At 31.7% G+C, this 23,827-nt stretch overlaps 2 protein-coding genes across 10 annotated transcripts in view; one reads left to right on the plus strand and one right to left on the minus strand.

Moving 5' to 3' along the window:
• Positions 1-80: 80 nt before the first annotated feature.
• Positions 81-10,057, minus strand: LOC134688692 (IQ and ubiquitin-like domain-containing protein). Its single transcript, XM_063549448.1, has 13 exons — positions 10,038-10,057; positions 8,383-8,554; positions 7,768-8,187; positions 7,178-7,312; positions 6,644-6,817; positions 5,736-6,067; positions 5,322-5,532; positions 4,133-4,308; positions 3,280-3,450; positions 2,449-2,625; positions 1,997-2,245; positions 1,220-1,405; positions 81-746 (listed from the first exon to the last, which is right to left on the minus strand). Exons 2-13 carry the CDS (start codon positions 8,549-8,551, stop codon positions 573-575), a joined length of 2,574 nt encoding a protein of 857 aa, XP_063405518.1. The 5' UTR covers positions 8,552-8,554; positions 10,038-10,057; the 3' UTR covers positions 81-572.
• A 338-nt stretch (positions 10,058-10,395) lies between these two features.
• LOC134688602 (dynein axonemal heavy chain 12-like) overlaps positions 10,396-23,827 on the plus strand; it is a 65,253-nt gene continuing 51,821 nt past the window's right edge. For 3 of the 9 annotated variants that reach the window (XM_063549440.1, XM_063549432.1, XM_063549443.1), the window contains exons 1-7: positions 10,403-10,550; positions 15,174-15,412; positions 15,936-16,026; positions 16,782-16,808; positions 19,677-19,866; positions 20,251-20,326; positions 21,779-21,937. In XM_063549440.1, coding sequence (XP_063405510.1) covers positions 15,174-15,412; positions 15,936-16,026; positions 16,782-16,808; positions 19,677-19,866; positions 20,251-20,326; positions 21,779-21,937 — 782 coding nt within the window. In that variant the 5' untranslated portion in view covers positions 10,403-10,550. Of the gene's footprint in view, positions 10,551-15,173; positions 15,413-15,935; positions 16,027-16,616; positions 16,644-16,781; positions 16,809-19,676; positions 19,867-20,250; positions 20,327-21,778; positions 21,938-23,368; positions 23,419-23,498; positions 23,549-23,627; positions 23,679-23,827 lie in introns of those variants that run through there. The other 6 variants (XM_063549442.1, XM_063549441.1, XM_063549444.1 and 3 more) reach the window with 6 other exon arrangements.

Consider the following 23,827-nt stretch of genomic DNA (forward strand, 5'->3'; position numbering starts at 1 on the left):
ATCACTGCCTTTGATTCAGCCTGAAAACCAACATCTAATTCTCGTCTTTAGTTTATTCAAGAACAAACAAAAACAGTAAATATATTTATCATAATTCATTTAATTGTATATACTTGTACAGCTAAAACTTAATATCACAGTCATTTTCATCCACCCTCTCTTTTGGTTAAAAATCTATTATAAAATCTCTTTTAGATAAAAATTTACAATAAGAATTCATTATTATACTTCAAATTTCTATTTTTAAAAGTCATTCTGACTCAATGTATCACGTTTAAAATATCTTCTGGAGACAATATTTCTGCATTACACTTCCACTATTGTCAGGTGATTACAATATCACCATACGTTTTAAGAATTATCTCAAGAGTATCACAGATTAATAAATAGCACAGTTCATTTCAAGTTAATTTTATAAATAAATGCATTCATGCCTACAGACACATTCTTCATACAAAGGGTCAAACTAGTTGCTATAGTATTTGACAACTTTTTCTGTGATGTTATTTGTCTGATTTCGTACATTAAATCTCCATTGTTCTCTCAAGGCTATTTTCATTGGGATCAGGTTCTTAAGCCCTTGATTGTACGGGAACTGGTTGGCCTGCTACTGAAGGACCTGATATCATTGATTTTTCATTAGCTTTTTCTCTGACATGTTCTGCCATACCAGGCAGTCGGGAGAAGTAGTTCCTGGCCAGTGTGTGTTTCTGTTTAACCTTCTGCATGAAAACTTGACCGTAACCCTGTAAGGATAAATTATTGTGTTAAAAACAAAACAACAAAAATCGAATTTTGAAATCTTATAATTTGATACAACACTTTTTAACCAATCCTATTTAAAGTGTTTGAAAGAAAACATATATCATGCAATGCCTTAAATGTAGATTGTCATGGCCATACTTACAATATTCATGGCAATGATATTTACAGAAAACCAGAGTTATGAGAATAGGGACAATCTTTGGTCATTAAATAATACCTAAATGAAGTTTACATATTAACCTAAAACTATTCCTGCATGGATGTAATTTCTAATGGACAGTTTATGATTCAGTCAAGTTTTTAAATGACCAAAGTAAGCTTATCGTGCAAAAATCAGGTCCATGTAGATATTTTTGTTTTCAAAAATATATGAACATATTTCCAAAAGTCAAACCAAATATTTGTATTAATGATTATGGATTTAGAACATAAACAGAATTAATAATATGTTTACCTCTTCCAGATCAACAAGTTTAACATGTGATGCAGCTTCATCCTTGGTCAGTAAGATACAGTTCCATGGTGACCATTCTTGGTGTTTGTCCCAGCGGACAAATGTCAAATCATACAGATCTTCCCATGCACTGAGTATACTTTGACCGCTCCAAATCTTCTCCACCAAATAACGTAAATCTTGCTCCTGTAAAACCAAAAAAAACATTAAAATAGATCAACATCTATTTATGGTTTGCCTTAGACCATTTCAAGAGCATCACGAGTGTTCTAAATGTTCAACAGGTTTTCTGCTTTTGTACATTTAGAGGTCTACTTCCTTTTGCAAAACACTGACAACCAAATTAGAACAAAGAAAATAACTGTCACAGAGAGGTCCAAATGAGCAATAAAAAAAAAAAATGTAGATTCATGTTTGTGACCAAAGTTCTCCAGTGTTAGAGTTATCAGAATCAAGTTGCAATTTTATTGAATTGCACAATAAAAAATGATGTACATTTGTTCACATCCATAGACCTTGTTTAGCTACCTGTACATAAGTTTTGTTCACACTTGTAAACTATGTGTCATTTAAATGTGCAATGTGGAAACACTTGTTCATTTTTAATTTATCAGTTGTTTTTGGGCATATTTTCTGTTGACATTTATATAATTGCCAGGTGGATTTCTTGGTAATTTCCAGCCAGTTTTAACCCATCTTTCTTGTGACATGATCAGTCTTACATTGTTCAGTTAAGGGGAGATAATAATAAATGTACACTGATTTAACTTCTATTACCTGTAGCAAGAAAGCAATCTTTGAACCATCTTTGAAGCCTTCTTCAGATTTACGTAGAGATTTGAGCATATGTTGGAATGTACTGAAGTCTTGTCTAGTTCTAGCATCATTGTCAATCTTGGTACATCTCCTACATTTACCAACAGTTCGGGAATTGGATGACAAGGCAAAGTCAGTGGAGGGCAGATACTGGTTACAACTTGGACAGAAGTAAATGTTCTTTCGTAGCACTGATGGATCTTGTGGAACCTGAAAGCATTAAAAATTCTCATTTTAAAGATGCTCAGTACTTAATCAATATCTTAACTTTTTACATTTTTTTCATTAAAATTTTTGTTTTGATTTTGGTGATAATAATATTCAATAGTAGTAAAAAGCTGTTTGAAGAATTGAAAGAAAAATAAATTGGTAGTTCTATAAAAAAGGGATATGTATTTTTTTGTTAGACTTACTTTAAGAAGTTTAGCAGCTTCTGGATTGAAGGTTGGTGTTTTGATATATTGGAGGAAGAGTGTAGAAATTCTTTTCCTCAGTCCATCTAAGTTGTTTTCTCGAACTCCTCTCATTAACAAATCTGCTTCTCTGTCTATTAATTCTATTATTTCCTGAGTTAACTTACAGTCATGTTCCTGAAAGCAAAAATATGTATATTATTCTCTTGAAGTAAAAAAGAAATCACTACACTAGCATTATTTTATTGTAAATTGCAGCAAAGTTTAAAACTTTTCTGCTAATCAGTCATTTCCAACAAGAAAAATAGTTTTGGGTGTATTAGATTAACATTTTATATTTGACATCTTGGATTTTTATAAAGTTCATATAGGTTATTTAGGTCTAATGTGCTCAGATGAAATGTGGTTGCTTTTTTTTTTTTTACAAAAATGGGACATAACTTGAGATTTTTTGCCACTTTTTTTTTAAAGCTCAGCAAGTATTGTGAATTTCCAAAATATTATTGTTTCTGTGAATAACACCTATTATCATTGAAAATATTAAGTATTTGACCTCTAGTGACATGATAAAAATGATGGGAATACACTTGAGAATTGCCTATAATATGAACATTGCCATCTAAAAGGCATCATTTTAAAAGTTTTAATACAAGAAAATGTTACAACATGAGCTTATTTCCGTTTTAATTACTAGTCATACATAGCTGCACTCGCTTCTTCTAATTATAACTGTGTTGTACACATTTATAATGGATTACTTCACAAGCTATACACTTCGTTATACAATGAATTTGAAAACCATTTTTTTCACATAATCAGACTATATTTTACCTTGACAGTATGTTTGAGAGTTAATAAAACATCTAATCTTTCATCTTGTGTCAGATATTTCATATTGATACTGTTGTATATATCCTGTAATTCTTTGGCTCGTATCGTATAAGGTGTGTCCATTTCTGTACTTTTACCATCAAATCCCTTCCATTTCTTTGGTGCAGCTGCCTATAATTTGATAATAAGTAGCTAATAATAAGTTAACATTGTATCTAAAAAAAACCTGTATGTTAATAACTTTAATTGATAATTAATATAATTTTTTACAACTGGCCATTTCTTTGCTATGTCCATTTGTTTTTATACATTAACCCAAAGTTAAAGGTGTACTGTATTTTAATTCTGATAAAATTCTTTGATATTCATATTCTGAATATTTTCATACTTTTTCTCTCCTGTGTTAGATTTGCATGTAACTAAGTGACATGTTAATAATCACATTTATTACATTGGTTGCAATAAATTACATTGATTTCCCAGTTGAATAAAAACCGATAATTTCACATGTGAAATAAACGTGGTTATTTCACTCTCTGACGTCATACAACAATAGGCGTTGTCAAGACGTCGATAACGTCGGATCAAAACAAATTGTGAATGCGTAGGAAAATAATATAGTTCCTTAAATTTTCTGCATTAATTTCATAAAAAAAAGCCTTTAGCCAATGTAATAAAAAGTATAACTAATCGCCGTATTTGAATATAAAAAATAAGACAACTTGTGACCGAACGCCGGTATAGATGAAACTCGTGCTGCGCACTCGTTTAATCCATGCGTCGTTCAGTCACGCGTTGTCTTATTTTGAATATTTAAATACGGGTATTAGTTATACTATAAATAATAACTTACTTTGCTAAGAAATTGCTGTATTCTTTTATCTTTATTTTCAGTATCAGCCTCTATTTTATGTCGACCAATTGCAGATATTAATTGGGTTTCTTGGTCTAATAACATACAGAGAGCCGCTTTACGTTCAGCACCATCAGCTGTCTGGTTTATTCTTTCCATTTCCTCAACACGCCATTCTATAAATAGCAGACAAGTGTCAGGTAAATATATTTATTTGAATGATATTTCAATCAAGTTCAGTGGACTTGTGAAGTTCTTTCAAAAAGTCAAAATTAATTTTTGATTGAAAATTCAACGGATCAATCTAGATTTTACTGAATATTGCAAAGGAGTAGGTTCGGTAAGAGCCCTTTTTGGCCTAAAAATATAGCAGTTTTACAAAATTGATAAAATGTAAACTTTTAGTTATTTATTGAAAAGTAGAGTGCTTCTGCTACATAAATATGGGCTATTTTTGACTATACAATAAACATATATCGGGTACTGGCACCTTAAAGTCATGCTAAATTACTGAATTCTTTAAAATTATAGCATTTTAGTTAAATTTTAGACGGTTTTCGTGTAAAACGAAAGTGGCCACATTCGTGTTCATCCTTAATATTGAAATGGAAGTTGTATTTTATGATAATACATAACATATATAAAGTTTGAGGATGAACACAGATGCCGCCACTTTCATTTTTGACAAAAAACATCCGATAAGTGACATTTTTCAGCATATTTGGTTGATTTTTCATATTTGATTTTGAGCTTGAATCGGATCGCTTTTAATGACTAAATCAGTTCAAATCTTTCACATAAACTAATTGATTCAAATGAAATAGAAACTTAAGTGTTTAAAAAGTTGTCAAAATCTTTTGTCAGATGAACCTGAAATTTTAGGCCAAAATCAGTCCTTACCGGACCTACTCCTTTGATGCAGAAATGGAATTTATTTTTTTCATTTGAAAGAGGGAAAAAAAATAATATATTTAATATTGAACACAAAATTTAAAAAAAAATCTCAAACAATTTCACATACTAGTACATGTAGTAGGAACTAAGTAGAGTACACTTAGTGTTGTTGAGAAATGGTGAAGATATTCAGTCAGAAAAACTACTTGTTTTGTAAAATTGAAACTTTGTTGTCACAGTGTTTCAATGAAGAATTGGTAATCATACATGAATGAAATTTCCGACAACAACTTACTCTCTAATGCATGATACAACAAATCAAAGTCTTCTTTTGACTTGGGATTCATTCTTCTTTCAAATTCTTTTCTAATTCTATCCTCTTTTTCTTTTTTCTTTCTAATTTCTTCTTGTTTTTCAAATTCCTCTCTGTCTTTTTTGTCGTCCTTTAATTTTGTCACATATCTCTTTGCTAACCATCTTCTGTAATATTTTTGAATTAGTATAATCTGAAAATAAAATTAAAATACAATGAGCAACAAACATAACGTGAGTAGATTTTATTTAGACAGAAAATTTTGACTGGTATAAATCAATTGCAAACTTCACCTCGCATTTGTAACTACATTTCAATCAATAATAGATTTCATTTAGCAGATTGTGTGGATTAAAATCAAATTTTGTAATATGTATTTCAAATAATGCATCATACCTTTTGTAGTATCATATTATGATGATCGTCTGCTGTTGTGTAACTTCCAGGTGTCAACAATTTGTCCGGAACATTTGACACAAATACACCTATTTTTGACATCTGTGTTGACATATCATTGGTGGTCTGTTGTACTATATGTTTCTGTTCTACCGTCTGTGTATCTCTACAGTATTTTGGAACAGTGGATGGGGGTGGCTGTTTTTTCATTGTTTGTGCTGAGGCATGATGAAATTCTATACCACTTGTTTTATGTCTGTAACCACCAATAAATGGCTTCTTACGAGTGGCTCTCTCTATCTCAACAACAACATCTCTGGCTCCCTCACCATCTATAGAATAAAGATACATGGATTTGGGATTATAAAAGAATTAATCAGTATTAAAATAAACTCACCAAATATAACTTGGTATGCCAAAAAGTCTTTAGTCTATAAAAGACTCAAAGAATTAGAAGAAATATAACAGTATGTTTCACCTTATCAAGACATTAAAACAATCAAATTGTCCATCGTATTAATGTGAATATACATCAATTGACAGTCATGTATATCTGTGACTGACATTCAGTAAAACTGTTAAGAAAATAGATTTAAAACTCTAAATCTTAACTATAAAATAGAATACATCATAATAATATAGACATTCAAAATTAATATTTTTTAGAATTAAACATTTCAAATTATCTCCCTTTATTGCAATCCAAACATAATTTTTATTTATCATCATCTATAAATTGAGACAAATAGCAATATTCCCAACTACAATTTATCTTAGAACCAGATATAATAACATTATGGCATTAACAATAAAACCAATGGTACTGTACTACTTGTGTAACAAGTACTTCTAATTTTCTATATCAAATTGTTTTTCTTCAATTTTAAGTAAACTCTAATCTAAAATACCTTCACTGCCTTGAATTCTAACAGTGATGACATCAGGCATATGATATTCTTGTTTAGGACGATATGTTTTTATTGGTGTATTAACTGGATCTGTGGACTGGAGCTCTAACTGAATAGTACCATTAGGTCCTACTCCTAAATCAGCTAGTGTCAAACTATCATTTGCTTGTTTCCCTAAAATAAGAATAAAATATTGTTTCAAAGAAATGAACATAAACTTATGAGTTCTTAAAAATTGCAAAACAAACTTGTTTTTCCAACACAATTTATAGTTTATTTTTGTGCTTTGACTTTTCAGCTTTGTTACAAATTTGTGCATTTTTTTATATCAAATTACATCCCAATGGCAATGATGAATATTTGCCTCAAAATTTCATGAAATATTTTACAATAACATGCCAGGATTTGCACAAAACAGAAGTTACAACAATTTTCACATCTCATTCTTAATTTACAATAAATTATCAGTGACATAATTTTATTTGAAGACAAAAACTTTGAATGTCTTCTCTATTTTTTTTATCTATTTCTTACCATCAAACATCAAGTAGATCATGTTGAATTGCATTTTAAGTTCTGAAGCAAAGTGATCTTTCAGTTCTCTTAATGATTGTCCTAATGTACAGGCTAGTGTAACCACCTGACCACTTGGCATCAAGACAATTTTCACTGAAAAAAATATGTGTTTGTGAGTTTACATAATATAAAACTATCAATATTGCACAAATTATTTGAATTATAAAAACTAGTCACAAATACTGAGATTTTCAAATTAAACTATATTACTATAGTACATATGCATGTAGATCAAATCTTTGATCTCATTCAATGGGTAGCTTACATGTATTTCTGAATATAATACATTTAATCTCAGATTTTTATAACTGAATCCATTACACAAGTTCAAGTTGAAAGTTGCTAATTGATATAAGTATCGATGGAATACATTATTAAAATCTACTTTTGTTTTGTTTGTTTAGTTTTTTAATTCAACTATTGTCTGGTTCTTTTTTTTAATACCAATCTACATACCAATGTATCATGGCTTTTCTGGCTTAAGAAGGTAAAGGTTTGGGGAATGAATTACTAGATTCAAGAATCTTTGGTAAACATTAAGTTCTTACCTGTTGCAGTAGCTTCTAAATTGGTTCTAGGAGATGTGGCATGAGGATCTACTTCATGGTCATCTTTTGTTGGTTCTGTCTCTGTACCCATACTTTGTTGTGTGGGTTGAGGTGTGCCTGGAGGGGCTGGTATATCTGTACTTTCTTTGGTTTTGTCCTTTTCTGGTGCATCAGGTTTTGCCTCAGTCTGTTCCTCTGTTTTTTCCTCTACTTTTTCTTCTGTTTGTCCCTCAGTTTTTGCCTCTGTCTGTTCCTCAACTTTTTCATCATCTTGTTTTTGTCCTCCATCTTCTGCTTTTTCTTCAGTTTGTCCCACAGCAGGTTCTTCTTTTTTCTCTTCTGTTTGTTCCTCCTGTTTTACTATTTCCTCTTGAGTTTGTTCCTCCTGTTTTTGTTCTGTTGGTTCTTCCTTCTTTTCTTCTGAATAACAATATGTGAATTTGCAAATAATGATGGTAACATATCAATTAATTGAATGTAGATTAAAAAAATATTTTGATATGTATCTTTGATATTTTAAACAGTGTTAGCCCAAAATAGAAGGGCACCGCTATGGTTGGTTATGGTATAACACCATTACTTATATGAAAATCATGTATTATTGCTGTAACCCACCTTCTTTTTGTGGTCCTTCAGTGGTAGTCTGTGTTACTGGTTCAGTTTGTTCTGCCACTGGTTCTTCTGTTTTCACGGCATCCCCTGTTGGAACTTCCTGTTGTACAGTTTCTTCAGTCTTTTCTTCCTGAACTTGGTCTGTGGGAGCACTTCCCTCCTGATCTGCCATTTTCTGTAATTTGAAACAAAAATAAATTTACATCTTTAATAACTGGAAACTACATGTTACATTTTGAAGCTGCAAGCAGTATCAAATTCAACTATGAACTTGTAATTATTGGTAATATTAATTTTGAGGAAGACAAAAGTTCCTGGAATGGTCTTATTTTTAATCAACACTGTTGTCCTCTATTAGTTATATTTAAAATTGAATTGTTTTATTTGTTGTTTTTGCATGGTGCTGGCTAACAGATTGGACCTGGTTATTTTAATAGTATACATTGTTGATGAAAAAAGTGTGACTATAACACATCATTCAAGCTATATTCTATGCAACGTTTACGTTCAATTGGGGGAAATGTTAATATTTCAATGAATATTTTTTTAAATTCCACATAACTAGTGTATTAAACTGAAAACAACCATGGCCAATAAATCGACCACAGTACTCTTTGTAAAGTATATTATTGGATTGTTTATTTTTTAATAACATCAACAAAAACATCATAGACTTGACTCTCCAATCTAGCACATTGTTAATGTAAAATTAATCACAAAATTAAATGACAACATTGTAAAGGATGCATATATTAGCCTTTAGACAATGGATTGACAAAACGACGATGCCACCCTGAACTTTTGACGCATACAACAATCACTTTCCATTGTAGCGTCAGATATTTTGTTTTGTGATTGCATTATTTTGAGGGAACCTGTATGATATCCAGTAATGGCGGACAAATAGCGATAAGGTGTATTCTGTATCCAGGCTTTGTGAAGTCAATAACTATGACCCGGCCTTAATAACTTTGATGTTGACCAATGTTGATAAGTTTGACCCAAACATTAAGTAAACATCTATCTGGTTGCTGTTGAGGCTAAAGAAAATAGTTTTAAAAAAAACGCAAATACAGCCTGATAAATCGTTTATCAGGTTATCTGCATATTGATATTGTAAAATATTGGCTGCTCAACACAATATGAAGGGTATTTGATCTCGTTCGATGCTCTCACTCAACAAAAAGATTCATATTGTGACTGGTAGCTGATTTTTATATATATACTGCAGCTGTGCTATTTGAGTAGTCAAATTGCATTGACTGTATATTCATATGTCATATACAGTCCATGATCATATATCACCTTGTTTATGACGTTGACAATGGGTTTCAGTAGAGTTTTATTTATGACGTCAATAAAACATACAGGTTCGCGGAAATTTAATGTTGTCCGCTTCAAATTAAGAAATGACATTTTTTACCCAAAATACTTCATTCAGAACATTTTTAGAGTTGCAGTATATAAAGAATAACCATACATTGTCTCGAAATATCAATTTGTTATTTGTACTCGGCTCGAAACAGGTAGAAATGCTCGGCACAGCCTCGCTTTTTACCTGTTTCTAAGCCTTGTACAAATAACATTGATATTTCGAGACAATGTATGGTTATTCTATATATAATCAACATGCAGGCAACCTGATAATCATTACCTACTGTAGTGTGTGTGGTACTGAACCTGTTCAGGATAAGGCTGTTGCCAGTGTTGCCTGTTGGTTTTCTAGCTCTTACTTATTTAAATTCTTCTGATAGACAAAATGTATACTGACTGTGCAGCTTAACTGATCATCTAATTTTTATGGAAAAGTGAAATCCCCATTAATAAATGTATATATATCCTTGTAAATATGTAAATAAAAAAAATCTACCTAAACTTTCATGTACAGAATGCCGCCATTAAAGGTTGTTTTCATGACGTCTAGGTAACCAAATGGAAGCCGAGTTGGTTTTGTAAAGCCGTATCTAATTGGTTCAACGTTAACCGGCAACCAATCAAAATAGTCGTAATAAAAATCATCGGGGTGGCTTGCGCCATAACAACACAGGCAGTGCGAATATTGGAACTTTTTTTGAACTTTTTTATTTTTTGGTCAAAGTTATGACAATGTAATCACGAAAGGAATTACTAATCAAACTTAAGGTGTGTTTATTTAAAGTTTTAAGCCAACGGTAAGTATTACAATGTTGAAAAACCCGAGAAAAGTGTGAATATGGTCAATGCATTTGCCATTTGTATTGGTTTTGTAATCATTTGTTGGATTTGGCATTGACATTCGTTTATGGCATTGTGCCGTCTGAAGCATTGTCTCGAATCGTTTTATACACAATGTAAGGTCCATGTTTATTGCATTAAAAAACTAACAACCACTTGTGCATGTTATGCAGGGGGAATTTAAATGTAACAGTTGGGGCAAGCACCTGCCAACAGCGAAAGAAGACAATTTGTGATTACATTTTACAACAGTAAGAAAGTAAATATGAATTATTGTTATATATAATGTGATAATTTGCATAATACCAAGGCCGTAACTACCCTTGAGGCAAGTGAGGCAATTGCCTCACTAAAATTTCCACACTGATTATTTTTTTTATGCATATATATATAAATATAATAGTCATTTGTTGTTCTGTCTCAAATTTGATTTCTATATCTTATCATTCCTTTTAAACTATTCTTCCTGGATATAACTCATCATCTAAACGTGTGATGTTTCTCAATTACATTAACCTAGTAACGATAATCATCATGGATCTCTAGTTAAAAACAGGCTCGTGCAGAAAAAGGAAAAGCGACACTGAAGGTAAAGAAGGAATAGTTCTAGTAAACTAGTTTTTTTGGTGAACATAGTCTGAGCATTGCATATAAATTCATTAGTACAATCCAAAAATGACAAGTAGACTGACAAATCAAGTACTGGGCATCGCAAGGGGGCAGTCCTGTCTGCGAATTCATTTCACGAACTTTAATCTTTCTCTTTACAGATAAATGAAATATAAATAATATGAAACATGCATGGATTAGTTTTTATCCATTTTTCTTTAACCTTAAAAATTGAAAGAATATCCCATATTCCAATTTGATATTATTGAGGAATGGTAAAACTATTAACACAAGATTTTGTCTTTACTTATTCTGGACTTCGGAATTTCGTTTCTTTATATTCGGGGTTTCGGAATCGGACACCCCAACCCGTAACCCCTAAATTTATAGATTCTAGAACTAAAATATCACCAACTATTTCCAGAAATAATTGGAAATTACGGACCTACCTGTAAACGCCAAAAACTCCATTCCAATTTCCCCTGTATCCATATCAAATATACTTACTCTATATATAGAATCATATACCTGTATCTTATCTCATTCTATCCCTAGTTTGTCTACTCTTTGTCAGCATAAAAACAACGAGTTTAATAGTTTGTAACTGCGACTGTATGATGGTGCTTACGGGAAATCTTAATTCCCTTTTGCAAACAAAACTGTTACTACCGATGCTGCTACCGAATTGCTGATGGAGAAGGAATTTGAAGAAGATATTGATCATTGTGTTGATAATAATGTGCTACCTTTAAAAACACAGACTGCCCTGAAACGACTGACAACTTGGAAAAGAGCATGCATGAGTGGCGAGAGATTGTGCGGTCTTGCCATGCTCCATGTTCATCGCTCGCGATAAGGATATCAGCAGACCACATTATGATTCTTAAACGATTTGACTGAACCAGCAATAGAAAAAATTGGCAAACTGTACTGAATCGATGTTTGTTTTATGTTCTGTCATCAAACTAAAATCAGTGATATTTGGATGATTATCTTACATATAAATTTAAATAAAGTTGTTAAAATTTTGGTGTTAGTAAAAGTCTTAGAATATGAAAATTTATATAAAAGGTGTCCAAATTTAAAACATTATCAAACTCTCTAAAAATGCCTAAAATGCAGGATTTTGCACCATTCATTTCATACCCTCCAAAAAAAAATTTCGCCTCGCTTCGCCAGGCTCCATTATCTTGCCTCACTAAAATAAGATGCCTAGTTACGGCCTTGAATACATGCATTCATTATCACTGGACTAGTATATATTTGTTTAGGGGCCAGCTGAAGGACACCTCCAGGTGCGGGAATTTCTCGCTACATTGAAGACCTGTTGGTGACCTTCTGCTGTAGTTTTTATTTGGTCGGGTTGTTGTCTCTTTGACACATTCCCTATTTCCATTCTCAATTTTATTTAGAATAGTTAGAAATTATAAATTATATAAAGCTGTAGTTCAAATAATTACATGTATATGTTGTCTAGGAAAGCTTGGCTATGTTATATTTGGTATCAGGAACAATCGCCCTGATTACATGTTCGCCCTTGGTTCGTTCGCACTGAGTTTGTTCGCCCTTTATTATTTATGATATGTATATATGTTACATCAATGAACGAAATATAATTATATTATATATATTAAAATTGATGTACATCATAAGGGTATCTTGATCATAAAAAACGTAGGTGAAAAAACTGTCAAAATAGGTGCAATTTGGGTACCGTCACATTATCTATTAAAAGTTTAATTCAGAATATTTGCCAAATTTTTATTAATTAAATAAAATTCTTGGCTGCATTGTTACATTTAAGTTTATAATTACTTTTAATTACTGTTGATTGAATTTTGATTGCTGATTAGGTGTCATTTGAAACCTTTGATATCACTGATTGTTATATAAATTGTCTTTGATGGATTAATAATGAGAATAACATTTTCCTCAAATAAAATAGTCAGCTTGGATGGGTAAAATTCAGTTTGAAATATGAAAAATAAAACATATTCAATTATTACATATAAATAATTTAGTCTTCAGTTGTTTTACATTAAAAAATACAATGTAGTGCTGAAATTCACAGAAACTTATATTTCCTAGTAACGTAATTACATACAGATACAAACTTTAAAAGTCCTGAATACCTTGAAGTCACAACATCTTGTAGTCCTGAAATGTACTGAAACTGCTAACCTAGTATAGCAGCTAGCTTTAGACAAGTTTAAAACATGAAACATTGTAAATATTCGGCGAAATTGTAGACTAAAGTCAACACATTCAATTATATACACACAGCGCAACACTATACTAAAAAAATAAAATCAGGGCGAACGGACTAGGATCAAACAGGTATTAGCCTAGGGTGAACAGAAACTAGGGCGAACCAGAATCGTTATATTTTTGCTGTGACGATTTCCTATAAAGTCAAAATACACCTTATCGCTATTTGTCCGCAATTACTTTTCATCGCAAAGGTTCTGCTAAAAATTTGATGTCACTTTAAAATCTCTGACGCCTCAATGCAAAAGTAATTTTTGTAAGACGTCAAAAGGGGCGCAGATTCTTGAGGATCAACTGGTGCAGATTTTTAAATAGGTGTATGCTGACAGCCAGACTTTTATATATACTTCATGCAGTTAATGTGTATAGACACAAATTCATACCTCAATTTTGGATCATCTAATTTTTTAGTTAGGGAAAATGTATGAATTTAGAATATGTTGAACTTAACTTCTATTGGATAGTCAGAAGAATCCTTTATCCTGAGGCTAGATTCTCTTGAAGCTTATATAAATTAAACCAACTTTTTAGTTTTGGTTTTTATACTATTCACAGATTTACATTTTGACTGCCTGAATAGCTTGTCAAAACCCAGATTAATGAATAAAACCTTCTAAGCTGGGAATATAATTTTCCTATTTATTTTGAAAGTCATGAATGTACACCAGAATGTAGTGAAAACTGATTCATCTTCACTGAGGGCAAATTTACACATGCATGTAATGGTTCTTGTAGGACTAGGTTACAATAAAATTGTATTCAGATTTGACACAAAGCAATCAGGGTTGGCAAAAACCCGGGTTTTATGAGTATTGCCCAGCCCAGTGGGAAATACTGGGAAAACCCGGGTTTTACTGGGTTTTAGTGGGTAATACTGGGCAATACTGGGTAATATAAAATACTTGTCTGAATCTTAAAGAGGATTCAGTGATAAACACGAATGTAATACATTTAATAAGATATTTATACCCTATTTTGTTTGTCTAGCATTTGTCTAGATTGGCAAACTAAATATAAAGCAAAACATTTTTTTATTTCAAATAAATATAACTCTTAATTTAATAAATAACAATTACTTAATTGTAAGAAAAATTACATTTAAATAATGTCACTAATTAATTTTTAATTATTCAGATTAGAACACAGATTTGTTTATGTAACAATAATCAGCCCTTATAATTCTATAAGTTTTATTGGCATGACCCCTTAGGGTGTTTATTTAGCAATATGAATGTATAACAAATAAATTTTACAAGTCACTTAAACACTGTAATAAAATGCATGTTTCAAAGTTTGGATTATTAAAATAATGTTTGGTAATTAAAAAGGTATCTTTAAATGAACAAATCTTCTGTTCTGCCTACATATAGAATTAATAGAGAAGAGAATTAAATTGATATTTCAATCTTCTAGAAATGACTGTCAATGGTTATCTGTATAAAAAGTATATATTTAGCTGTTATACTATGAAACTGTACCAAGTCTTTACTATTTAGTGTTAAAATAAGCATAGAAAATCATATAGCCCAGTATTGCCCACTATTACCTACATGTATTTCTGGGAGTATTGCCCATCCCGGGAAAACCCGGGTTTTCCCACCCGGGAATTCCCGGGGCGGTTAATACTTTGCCAACCCTGAAAGCAATAATATTATTATCATATGATATTTACCAATATTCAAGGAATTGTTATATTTATACAGATGACATCTATGAGTGGAAAAGCCTCCACAAATGGAGCGTCCAACGGTGTTAATGGATTACCTAATGGCAATTCTAATGGACCTCAGAGGACTAAACTTGGAAGTATTGGACCTAATGGATATCCAAGACTTCCCCCAATCAGTAAGCCACAGAAGAGAGGTGATGATCCCTATGCAAACAGTAAACTGATGACTTACAGATTGGCAAATGCCAAACAAGCCATGCTGATGAATATTTTGTAAGTTTGTCACAAATTTATCTTAAATTATCATGATTATAATCTTTAAACATTTAAAATTCTAAATATGTTTGTTAGATGTTCAAGAGTAAAGACTTTACATGTATATTATATTTGTCATGTAGATGTACATGTACCATATTTTTTAATTTTGTTTGACTGAATATATCATATCTGGATTTTTAATTTGAATAGAAGTGCTATTTATTTGTAGATTAATATATCACTCCGAGTTCATTCTATTGTTTTAATATATATGCAGTCATACATTGTGTCATACTTTAAGTTTTAAACTTCAAAATAGAAAAACAAATGGTCTCATCATAGAGTCAGTAAAGAAGATGTATTTTATTTCCAATTATGGGCCCCAAATGGGCATAAATATTACAACATCAATAATTTTCATGATACAAAAGTACAAACAATGATATCAAAAAAAGTAAATGATCAAGTGACTGCTGATTCCAAATGAAAACAAAGATTAGAAAAAATTAACTGAATTTGTTTTATATTTATTTTATAGAACTGAAAAGTCCATGCAGGATTATGAAGAGACCCAAGAATTAAACAGCATTGCCCCAGATAAACCACCGAGTCCAGACTATCCCCCAGAGGTACAAGCTTTATATGCTAGCTTTGTTTTTAGTTATCTGTTGTCATGATGAGACTGCATGTTTTTAAGTTTATAAGAAATGGTTAAACAATATGGAAATATATGCAATCATCCAATACTATTTATTTGGCCCATAAATTTTACTATGAAATTTAAACAATTTTTTTTTTATCACAAAACTGTAAATATAGGTTGATCTAATCATGACCTGGATGAGAAAATTTGAAGTAACTGATGTCTATGAAATAGAATTGTACATGTAGATGTCTTAATTGACCCTCTACAATGTTTCTGAAATGTTAATATGTTCATAAATGGGAGCAAATGAAGCTCTCTAGTTTTACTCAGATCTCTGTTTGGAATCTTTTATATGTTGAGACTGAATATTTCGTATTCCCATATACTGTATCCTTTAAATTTCCTGGTAAATCTGAACAAATTATGACTTCTAATTGATTATTGTTCGGAGGGAATCAATGTTGTATTAGTTTTACATTTTACACAACTTGGAACAAGTTTAGTTCAACCACATGCACAAGGATGAAAACACATTAATGTCGCCATTGTAACAATGCATGCTGTATTCACTAGATGATGAGCAATGATCGTAAAATTAGGGTATGTATGTAAGATGTAATAGAACATTGCACATTGTAACACCCTGCACTTCAGTATTAGGGTATATTAGTCTGCACCTCAGTATTAGGGTATATTAGTAGTAGATGCACACTGTATATTGTATTATGTTTACATTAGATGATGGGAAAGGATCGTAGAATCAGGGTATGTATAGGATGGTGGTAGCTTACTAATAGATCCTGTGTGTCTTAGGAAACTTTTCTAAATTGGCTAATATCTAAGAATGTCAGTATGATACTACCGAACACCTCAGATATTCTACTGACTGGATTTTTAATTTTCTGAACCTATTTGACATTATTATTTTAATTCCATTTTTTTTTTCATTGAATAAGACAATTGAATACGACAAGAATCAAAAGTATAAAATATGTAATTCCATGGTTCCCTTTAATTCCTGAGGTGAAATTACAAATCTGTCTATGAAGCCCACTTGTGTGTATTTAGCCATATTTAGAAAAGTTTCAGTTTCAGCTCTTCAAAGACATGTTTCAAATGTCCCAATAAAAATCATATTTCTACATAAATTTTGCATGTTCTTAGTTTAAAAAATTAGCTATTAGTGATCTTTGGAAGTCCTAGCATATTCTTAGGTGACTTTTAACCCTCTTGCTGCCAGTTGTTTTTCAAGGTAGCATCTTATGTGCCAGTCATAGGACTGCTTGACGTTTGTGATGTCACATGCCAAACAATAACGTCATTAGATATATGACATCATGCCTAAATTACCGTTACATTTGGGAGCCATTGTAGAAAAATATTATACCGTTTAGGTTTTGGTCTTTTATTTGAGAGAGGTACAGCAATGATTAGAAGCTTGCATAAATTAAAACATGGACATATGTGTCCCTCCGGCACAGTCAGTGTGGACACATGTGTTCCTCCGGCAGCAGGAGGGTTAAGTTATTTACATTTTAGATCTCTATCTCAATTTGAATTGTTGTATCATCCATTGTTGACTTATGAAAAATATTAATATTAATTTGTAATTAAACCCAAAGTAATTTACACACTTTTTGACCAGAAATGTTTGTTTCCAGACAAATCAATATCAATTAAAGAAAATATAACAAAAGCTGTTTTATCATTTCATGTTTGAAAGGCACCAGACCCAAAATGTGAACAAAAGAAAATAATAAATCTTTGGACATAAACAGCTTAGATTCATCCATACAAATATAAATTACTTGAGAAAAGTAAAAAATAAATAAAGTTGCACCATGATTCTCCATGGTTTATCCATTAAATTATTGATAAAATCCTTAAACAAGTTTTTGTTTATATGTAGACTTTTTTTTTAAATTAAAGAAACTCAAATATTTATAAACTTGTATGGTGTTGCATACCCTTTTGTTATTAACTTTTACTGTATAGAAATACAGGCTGACCATACCTACTGAACAAGTTATATAAGATATATAAATAATGAAACATGTCTTTATACTTAACCCTTAGTCTTATAGTCTTTTAGTCTAACATACCTGCTTCTTTCTGTAATACCTCAAATGTGTTGTGATTTTAATATGTCCAAAACAAGACTATAGCTAGTACAAAGTGATTATAGAACAGTATAATATGAGTTTGAGGTTTATTGTGTATTCATTTAAATATGAATCACAAATTTTACATGCAATGATACAACTTTATGCAAGTATATACAAACAAAAATTTAAAATAAGATTTTTTTTTACATTAGAAACATTATAAAATTTAATACAGAAAGTAAATATGAAAATCCAGTCCTGAATACGACATGGAAGGAGATGCAAACATTTCAGAGACCTATTTCTTGTTGATAACTGTATGTGAACCTTTAGATGTATTTTGATTTTCTGGTAATTGGGATACTGGATATACTGTCCCATTGACATATACATTATACTCCCAATCAAACTTTATTCATATACAAAATGTATTAAACTCTTTCTTGACTTTTTCATAACAGTCAATTTTGTAAGTTGGAAGTTTATTATGGGATTGAATTACATTTACCTCAGGTGTAAAACAATTTTTATTTTTTTTATCAATTTTCCCCATGATTTGATACATTTCCAAACATTATCATTATTTACTTTAAGAATTTCTTTAATGATCAGCTGTTTTGGCTAACACAATTGACCTCTGTTTTCAAGCAGAATGTCTATCTACATTGAAGTTTAATAGACTACAACAAACTATTGATTATTTTGATTAAACATTTTTTAAAGATTTTATATTGAACCTACACTTGGAAGTTTTCCAAATATTAACAGATTTTTATTTTCATAAAAGACATTTTAAAACTAAACTTTGGCACATGTGTTTGAAAAGAATTATTTTTTATTTTACATGGTCTTACTGTTTATTTACAGAAAAATCACATAAGATGTGTCAAAAAAAATGTCAATTTTTTTCTTCTGAAATACACATTACCAATATTTATGTACAAAAATACATTTCATTCTTTTTCAAAAACTTAAGAAATAGACACTGCAATTGTTTGTATTAAAAAAGATATTTATTTTTCAGTAAAAAAAACCTACCTTACTGAAAAGAATCATGAATTTAATCCATAGATCAGCACAATGGAATGCTTTTCATAGTTATAATAGTCTATTCATAATAATTCTGCTAGGAATACATTATATGTATTAGTTGAATAAATAATGTTTGAAGTTTTTGCTATTTATATATAAGAGTTCTAAATCTTATCCTTTTTAGAAAAAAAAATGCAGTCATCTATCACAAGATTTATCATTTTAAATGACTGAATACACATCCTTTGATTGCACAGACAATGCAGTTCCAGTAAAATGAAAATCATTGATAAAACAACCTATTTCTTACCAAAAAAAGAAACAAGTCATCACATAGCTTTTTGTGAGTTGCAGGACCTTCAGAAAATCCAAATGATACAAAGCAATGTTTCCAGAATAAGTAATGTTTTTTTGGTTCCCCTTGAAAGTGTACCATGTAAAAGCTGTACAAAATGAAATACATTGATACTCATACTTTTTGCATAATTTACTACAGCTGAATTACCAGTACCTGAAGAAATGTGTGGAAAGTGGTCCTATTACACCTATGCAGAAAGAATGGTCAGAACATATATTGACCATGATTCCAGAGAAGTTACAAATGACTGTTCCTCTGAAAGAAGTTATCAGTGAATTGTTTGAGGAAATTAAACAAGATTACACTGGAAGCATGAAAAAATCCATGGGTAAACCTTTATTTTTATGCAACAAGCTGGGAACATGGTGTTTTGGTATGCTCCAATTCTGTATGATCCATTTGTCTTGGTCAGGATTAAGTATCAATTTTACTAGGACTTAATACAGTTTTAGGGGAGATAACTTTCTAAACAATAATAATGCTCATTGTGCTGGGTTTTTTTTGTTAATGGTGACTTCGTAGTAACTGTTTCTAATCACAGGACTTAAACTTTTTAATCATCATAATCATATATATATATTACATACAATGACTTTGAAAAACAAAAGTGAAAGTTTCTGCACACTTTTTAAGGTTAAAAATGATCACTTCGATTTCAAAGTAAAAAAAAACCATCAAGCATCTTGTATTTGATTATTGAATTTATTTTCAGTTCAACATGTATTAGTGAAACCAGAGGTAAAAGGACTTGATGGTGATGTAGCAGGACCACCCCCAGCAGAACCAGAGTAAGTATAGGATTAGAGATCAAATGTCATAGTTCACCTTGTATAGTTGTAGAGGTAAAAAATAAATATAGGTAGACTTAGTAGCATATAGTCAAATCTCAGCTAGTTATGATCATTCTTAAACATACACATCTTTTTAGATTTCATAGAAGATATCCATAACATTTCATTCATCTAATCTGATTGACTGATATAATCACATAACCTTTTAATGTTTACAATAAACTTTTCTTATAATAATTTCTTTTTACTCAAATATTATTGAATCATAAAATTGATTTTTTATTTCCGTAAACGAATCAATCTGTTGCATGCTTATGAAAAATGTTCCAATTTGCTGTCTGTTGGGATACAGGTTATATCCTTTATTTTTTATTGCCATTATTTTGAATTACATATATACATATGTTATAGATATAGTTTCATGTAAGTATTTGTTTCAAGTTCTTCCCAGCTATTTTTATTGTTGTGAAAGTAAATCCTATCTGGTTCTCTTCAGAAAGCATATACTATGCAAATATGTTGTAGAAAGCAACATGTTTATTTTCTGAAGTATTTTTGAATCTTTTGATCTTAAATTATTTGGTATTGAAGAAAATCAAATTTATAAACCAATACTATGTGAGTCCCATAAAAGGACAGTTAAGGTTCAAAAGAGATTCCAAACCCGCAGAAATATGCCTGAGTCTCAAGATTAGGGCAACATAATGACTTCCTTTGGTTGATAAGGACCATGTTCACTCAAAAAATGTCAGCCTCCCAACGGCCTGAGGGTCAATATGTAGGTCTTTTGAGTATATATTCAAGCCTTTTACTTTTCTTTTTTTTTTTTTATATATCATTGTCATTTTCTAGATGTTATAAATGTATGCTTGACATTTTTATATATTCAATACATTTTGCTTATGTTTAACTTAATCATTATTCAAGGTACTAATTTAGTGAAATGTGCAGCATTTAATGTGAATCATATGTTGTTTACTCATGTCTAGACAAACCAAATCAACAACATCCTTGTTTTTTTTCTATAAAGAATGAAAAGTATTTTTTTTAAGTTTTTAAGAAACAGATTTTGAAAGTTTTATTTCAATTATTTGAACTTTTTTAAACAAATGAGTTTATACCCAATTTTTCCTCAGCTTTTCAAATAAATTACACTTCCAAGACGCATGCTGTTTTCGTACAACAGGTGACAATACATGCAATGTTTGTTTTATTATTGCAAGCTCTCACAAGATATAATTCATATGTGCATGTTTGCTGTGTAACAGCTGAGGAAAAGTGTGGTACAGAGAACTCTAGCTTAATACTGGATGTATGTAATAATATTCTTACAATAGAAACAAAGACAAATAGAAATGAAGAGAAACTGGTGGGGAAAAACATCTACTTGTTAAGGGTTGGAATGTGTGGATTATCTTTTCTGCATTACTTTCTTTATTTATTTTGCAGGGGATTAGACTACTCTAGACCATGGCATGGTGACTTTGTGGAAGCCAGAGAAGTCATCAGAGAAAATCTTCACATTTTACACCCTGCTATGATGAAAGTCCTCAACATGTGCCAGACAACACTGGGAAATATGCTCCTTGCTGACTGTTCTCAGTTCAGGTAAATAACAACATGTGCCAGACACCACTGGAAAATATGCTCCTTGCTGACTGTTCTCAGTTCAGGTAAACTATAACATGTGTCAGACAACACTGGGAAATATGCTCCTTGCTGACTGTTATCAGTTCAGGTGAATAACAACATGTGCCAGACAACAGTGGGAAATATGCTCCTGGCTAACTGTTCTCAGTTCAGGTAAATAACAACATGTGCCAGACAACAGTGGGAAATATGCTCCTTGCTGACTGTTCTCAGTTCAGGTAAATAACAACATGTGCCAGACAACAGTGGGAAATATGCTCCTTGCTGACTGTTCTCAGTTCAGGTAAATAACAACATGTGCCAGACAACAGTGGGAAATATGCTCCTTGCTGACTGTTCTCAGTTCAGGTAAATAACAACATGTGCCAGACAACACTGGAAAATATGCTCCTTGCTGACTGTTCTCAGTTCAGGTAAACTATAACATGTGTCAGACAACACTGGGAAATATGCTCCTTTCTGGCTGTTCTCAGTTCAGGTAAATAACAACATGTGCCAGACATGACTGGGAAATGCTCATTGCTGACTGTTCTCAGTTCATGTAAATAACAACATGTGCCAGACAACACTTGGAAATGCTCATTGCTGACTGTTCTCAGTTCAGGTAAATAACAACATGTGCCAGACAACACTGGGAAATGCTCATTGCTGACTGTTCTCAGTTCAGGTAAACTATAACATGTGTCAGACAACACTGGGAAATATGCTCCTTGCTGACTGTTCTCAGTTCAGGTAAATAACAACATGTGCCAGACAACAGTGGGAAATATGCTCCTTGCTGACTGTTCTCAGTTCATGTAAATAACAACATGTGCCAGACAACACTTGGAAATATGCTCCTTGCTGACTGTTCTCAGTTCAGGTAAATAACAACATGTGCCAGACAACAGTGGGAAATATGCTCCTTGCTGACTGTTCTCAGTTCAGGTAAATAACAACATGTGCCAGACAACACTGGGAAATATGCTCATTGCTGACTGTTATCAGTTCAGGTGAATAACAACATGTGCCAGACAACACTGGGAAATATGATCCTTGCTGACTGTTCTCAGTTCATGTAAATAACAACATGTGCCAGACAACACTGGGAAATGCTCATTGCTGACTGTTCTCAGTTCAGGTAAATAACAACATGTGCCAGACAACACTGGGAAATGCTCATTGCTGACTGTTATCAGTTCAGGTAAACTATAACATGTGCCAGACAACACTGGGAAATGCTCCTTGCTGACTGTTCTCAGTTCAGGTTAATAACAACATGTGCCAGACAACACTGGAAAATATGCTCCTTGCTGACTGTTCTCAGTTTAGGTATATAACAACATGTGCCAGACAACACTGGGAAATGCTCATTGCTGACTGTTCTCAGTTCAGGTAAACTATAACATGTGTCAGACAACACTGGGAAATATGCTCCTTGCTGACTGTTCTCAGTTCAGGTAAATAACAACATGTGCCAGACAACAGTGGGAAATATGCTCCTTGCTGACTGTTCTCAGTTCAGGTAAATAACAACATGTGTCAGACAACACGTGGAAATATGCTCCTTGCTGACTGTTCTCAGTTCAGGTAAATAACAACATGTGCCAGACAACACTGGAAAAAATGCTCCTTGCTGACTGTTCTCTGTTCAGGTAAATAACAACATGTGCCAGACAACACTGGGAAATATGCTCCTTGCTGACTGTTCTCAGTTTAGGTAAACCCCAACAGATATTACTTCAATTTTTGTTCTTAACCAGTCTGTCAAAATATTAACCAAGGCAAAATTATTATTTGATAGCAAATTATAGTACAATCATCTGCAAAAGGTTTCAGCTGCAAAAAAATAACAAAATTGTAAATATA

This window comes from Mytilus trossulus, chromosome 1, assembly GCF_036588685.1.
Source record: "Mytilus trossulus isolate FHL-02 chromosome 1, PNRI_Mtr1.1.1.hap1, whole genome shotgun sequence".
NCBI lineage: Eukaryota > Metazoa > Mollusca > Bivalvia > Mytilida > Mytilidae > Mytilus > Mytilus trossulus.